Source organism: Glycine max, chromosome 3, assembly GCF_000004515.6.
Source record: "Glycine max cultivar Williams 82 chromosome 3, Glycine_max_v4.0, whole genome shotgun sequence".
Classification (NCBI taxonomy): domain Eukaryota; kingdom Viridiplantae; phylum Streptophyta; class Magnoliopsida; order Fabales; family Fabaceae; genus Glycine; species Glycine max.
Genome location: NC_016090.4, coordinates 33,035,727 through 33,040,424, shown reverse-complemented (window position 1 = coordinate 33,040,424; position 4,698 = coordinate 33,035,727). Strand labels below are relative to the sequence as shown.

Here is a 4,698-nt window from a genome sequence, read left to right as displayed (position 1 = left end):
TGATTAACAAATTAGCTCAAGAAAGATAATTAGTGAAAGTATTATATATATATATATATAATAGAAGATAATTAGTGAAATATTTCATTTCCTCTCATGGGTTTTTATAGATGAAGACTCTAAAATAAAATTCATGACAACCAACAACCCCTCAATTTCACCTACAGGAGCGTATGCAAGTCACTAGATAAAAGAGGAAATATATAAACTTCTCTCTGCAACACATTAATATTTTATTAACATATCTTTCTCATTCTATCTATAATTTCTTTTGTTAAATTGGTTCAAAGTTCAAAGAATCTACCTATCACTTTTTTTTTTTTAATGAAAAATCCAAACCTCGCAACAGTAAAACAGTGGGCACCAGATTACACCATTGATCAAACGCCAACAACATTAATTTGCATGTGAACCCATTTCAAACACCTGCATTTGCCCTCTACTCTTAGCCAACCTGTTCAACAAATCACCCAACTTCTTCCTCTTCTTTGACCCTTGTGTCTCTGGAGTCGGAGAGAATGACTGATCAGGCTTCGATGAATTTTGCTTTGAAGCCTTCCTAATTCTCTTCGGCTCCAGAAATACGTGCTCACCAACCAGGTGAGGAAAATTCAACTTTGCTTTGCTACCACGCATCTTGAAAGCAGCTCTATCATAAGCTAAACCTGCTTCTTCTTCAGTCTCATAAGTCCCAAGCCAAACCCTTCCACCTTTGCTCTTTGGGACCCATATCTCCGCCGCGAACTTTCCCCACGGCCTCCGCCTCACGCCCCGGTAATGCTTCCATACCGGATGCGTGTGAAATTCACGCGCGTCCACATGCTGTTCACTTTTGCATGAAAATAAACCCTTTGAGTCGTGGACACCTTCCAAGCAGATTTCGTGGTTGGAGACATTGGAGATAGTGTTGGAATCATTTTCATGCTCTAGAAGATAGTGTTGAACAGATTCCAATGGAGAAAGATCGCAATATATTGTATTATTCTCCATGTTAATTAGTTTAATTTGGAATACAATAGCGAGGGTAGTGTGTTTTTCTTTTGGAGAGTTAACTTTGCGGTTGATTGAATTTCTTTTTCTTTTTCTTTTTTGAGGAGGGAGATTCTGTTCTTCATATATAAAAATAATATATGATATATTTATACCCGTAAAATTTGGACTTATTGCCAGTAATGCTATTCAGTAAGAAGGTACAGAGAAACTCTTACGAAAGCGAGTATGAAAATTGAAAAGTAAGACTTAATATGAAAAGATTTACAATAATCGATAAGAAAAGAGATAAAAAAATAAAAAAAATGCAAGTTAGTGAAATATTTAAAATAAATGAGAATTCATTATATTATTACTCTATGTTTTTACGTAACTACCATATGTGTACTAGTTGACCAGAGTGAGACTTCGAAGTTCGAACCTGAGAATGCTGCAGTCTTGGTTTGGTACCTAGGTCAGATTCTGAACAATCAAACAATAAAATATGCTGTGGCCCATCGTTGTAATGAGAGGATACCTGTGACGCGGTTTTTACGCGTGTGTCTTGGTGCAAGACAAACAGACACGTACGTTTCATGCATGGGCTGGAAAAAAGCAAGAAGAACCTTCCATCCAAATTGACGTTTCACCTTTTTAAATTATTTTTATCATTAATTTAGGAATGATAATTTGCTGGTGCTAGTTGAACATCATGTTTACTTATAAATTCAATATTAAAGCAAAATATTGTATTATTATTTATTAATTATTAAATCATATAGAAAATATTTAAATTCTATAATTTTTAAAAATATATTTTAAATCAATTTACATTATATATTTTTCTATTAAATTATAAAATATCCATATGTATCTATGGATAAAATCCATTTAACCCACGAGTTAAACAGATTAAGCTAAAAAGCTCAAGTTCAAACGGACCTATAATATCAAGGCCTGTATACTGTCTGCATTTCACCAGCAACCCAAGGGTCTAAACCCAAAAATGTCCAACTCTATTTCTAATTATTGAAAAACTTGAAAATAGATTGCACGCGAATAGACCCTTCGGCCTTTAGATCAAGCCTTCATTCTTAAATTACACCTGCATGTTTCAATTATGTTTAGGTGATATATGATTTCGTGTGGAAATTAGATAAACTAGTGAATATAACAAATTAGGGACTTGCTACTCAAATTCTATGTGCCATATGAAACCCCTTCAATACCAAATTATGCAAAATCTGATTTTGCGACTTCTAAATCAGATCTAAACTGGTAAAATTAAGTTTACAATTTTTCCGAGAGTTTCTTACCGTGTGTTTGGATTAAGAGTTTTAAAATAACGAAGAATTTAAAATGCAAAGTAATTTAAATGAAGGAAATCAAATTTTATTCAATTGCAAAAATAACCTGTATGGGCAATTAATTTAATTTGGATAATTTGGTTAATATCTACTTCTCATTCTTTCAAAACTCAATTGATTCGTCTTCACTATATCTTTCTACCTAAGAAACTTCTTCAACGGCAATGGTCCAAGATTCTAACTACTGCAATATTCTCATTCATGGACCGAAGATCAAGCATTAGCCATGTTTGAAGCTTTGCAACACTGGTAACATTGACGGCAAGGAGGCACAACACCACCACGTTGAGGGATCCGTGTCGACATCGTTGACGGTGACACAGTGAGGATGTTAGAACTTGTACATCGGTGAAACATATTTGTTGGCAGCGGTCGATCAACGTTGTGTGTGTGCCATGTTTGTCAAAGTCCCACAGCAAAGGATGCTTGAGCATTGAGTTTTTCAATTCATGCCCTCATCTCGGTTGAGGAATATCGTGCTCTGATGAGTTTCCAATTGCAGGAGGTTGCTGAAAATCAATCTCGTGGAATAATCTTCTATCGTCAATAAGCAACGGAACCGAGAGGAAAGAAGTGTGTGGTGTGACAAGTGAAATTTGAAATTCCACCTATTTTAGTGGAATTGTAAATTCCTTATTTTAAAAAAGGACTAGAAATTTGAAGAATTTATGAAATTCTAAAAGTAAATATCCAAACACAACATTTTCCTGAGTATCAATTCAAATACCCTAAAAAATTACATTACCCTCTCTAAATACTCTATCCAAACGCACAGTTAGATATATTATAGATTATCATTTGGGGAGTTTAATAACTTAGTCGAAGATCAAATTACTAAATTGAACACTTACAATTATCATATCTTAAGTTGCATTAATTCACCAAAAAATTTGTGGCGGTTATAAAACTGTCACAAAGTGTGTTTTTGCATTTTGTTTTGCCAAAAGCATTGTTTTTTTTATAAAAAAAACTCATTAATTTTTATCTAGTTTTAATCATTTCCATTAGTTCTATAATTATTTTTATTTCTATTTGTTTAAGTATAAAAATTGAGATGATATATTAAATTTCTATTCTCTCAAATTTCAATACTATCATAATTATTGTAATTATTAGTATTATCTTGTTGTATAATTTTTCTTTCGTATTTATTCCTATTCACACCACAATCTTCAAAATGATTCATTCTATCCTATAATTATACTTTGCACCAATAAGTCAATTACATCTTTGATAGAATTAGAATTGTAATTAAAAATATCGAACATAATTTCAACATGTATAAAACTTCAGTGTAATAACAAACTCCAAGTTGAAACAATGTGCATGCATAAGGTGTTCATGTAAGGAAATCTAATTACTCAAAGCATTGAAGGTTTCAAACCTATATTACATTCAAAACATTATATATCAAAATGAATTAAGCAACATATGTCAAGTTGCATGAAAATTACTATCTAATGATGATCCTCCTCTTGGTGTTGGCCCATCTTGTCCACTTCCTTCATCTTATGAAATAAAAATCATATCATGTCAAGTGTTAATAATATATTAAATTTAACACAAGAATAGGAGAAGTACTTATAACTACGTTACTAGTGTTATGACTAAACATAGCACCCAACTCAAAAGGAATATGTTCTTTCTTCATTTGGATGTATGCAAACATGAGATTTTTTAATGTCTCGACATTCTCTTTAGAAGTTGTCAATTTGTCCCTTAAACAAGTAACCTCCTCTTTCAACCTAGCGTTCTCGACCGAATCAGAGTTTGAAAAACTAGGCCCTGAACCACTATAGCTTGTGGTGAACCAAAATGCAACATTGTGAAGACCTCCTAGTCGTAAGCAACGCACATGCCCAGTATGATCCTTTTCCAGTACTTTACTCACACTATCATTAGCTGAAATTTTTGTAAAGTTGTCACTTTGACTCATTTCTTGTGTCATCTTGTCCTATAAATTAGAAAAAACTTTCAGCATATTCATAAAAAACCAGTGCAAGTAGTGAATGAAAACCATAATAGGAAAAGGGCCTATGCAAGCAATATCTATGCACATTGTAAGCTACAACAACAACAATCAGAGGGCTTAAATCTATAGCAATAACCCTCCCTTCATTACCCAAAACCACACCAATACCAATAGCAAGAGCACTACTTCTAGTACATCCCCAAATCAGCCCAAATTCCCCTTGCATAGCAATTTTCTACCTCACACCAATATCCATACTACTCACTAACACACAAGCAAACATGCAAGAACAATAGAGTTAGGAGTTGCAAGTTTCATGACCAGACTCATCAGAACTAAGAATTGATAAAATTAAACACCAAATCAAGCACAAAATATTAGAAACATATG

The 4,698-nt window shown here is 33.2% G+C and overlaps 1 protein-coding gene across 1 annotated transcript; it reads right to left on the bottom strand.

The window, feature by feature from the left end:
* Positions 1-376: 376 nt before the first annotated feature.
* Positions 377-1,317, bottom strand: LOC100793895 (ethylene-responsive transcription factor 2). Its single transcript, XM_014773692.3, has one exon. The coding sequence runs from the start codon at positions 988-990 to the stop codon at positions 397-399; it is 594 nt and encodes a 197-aa protein (XP_014629178.1). The 5' UTR covers positions 991-1,317; the 3' UTR covers positions 377-396.
* Positions 1,318-4,698: the final 3,381 nt, after the last annotated feature.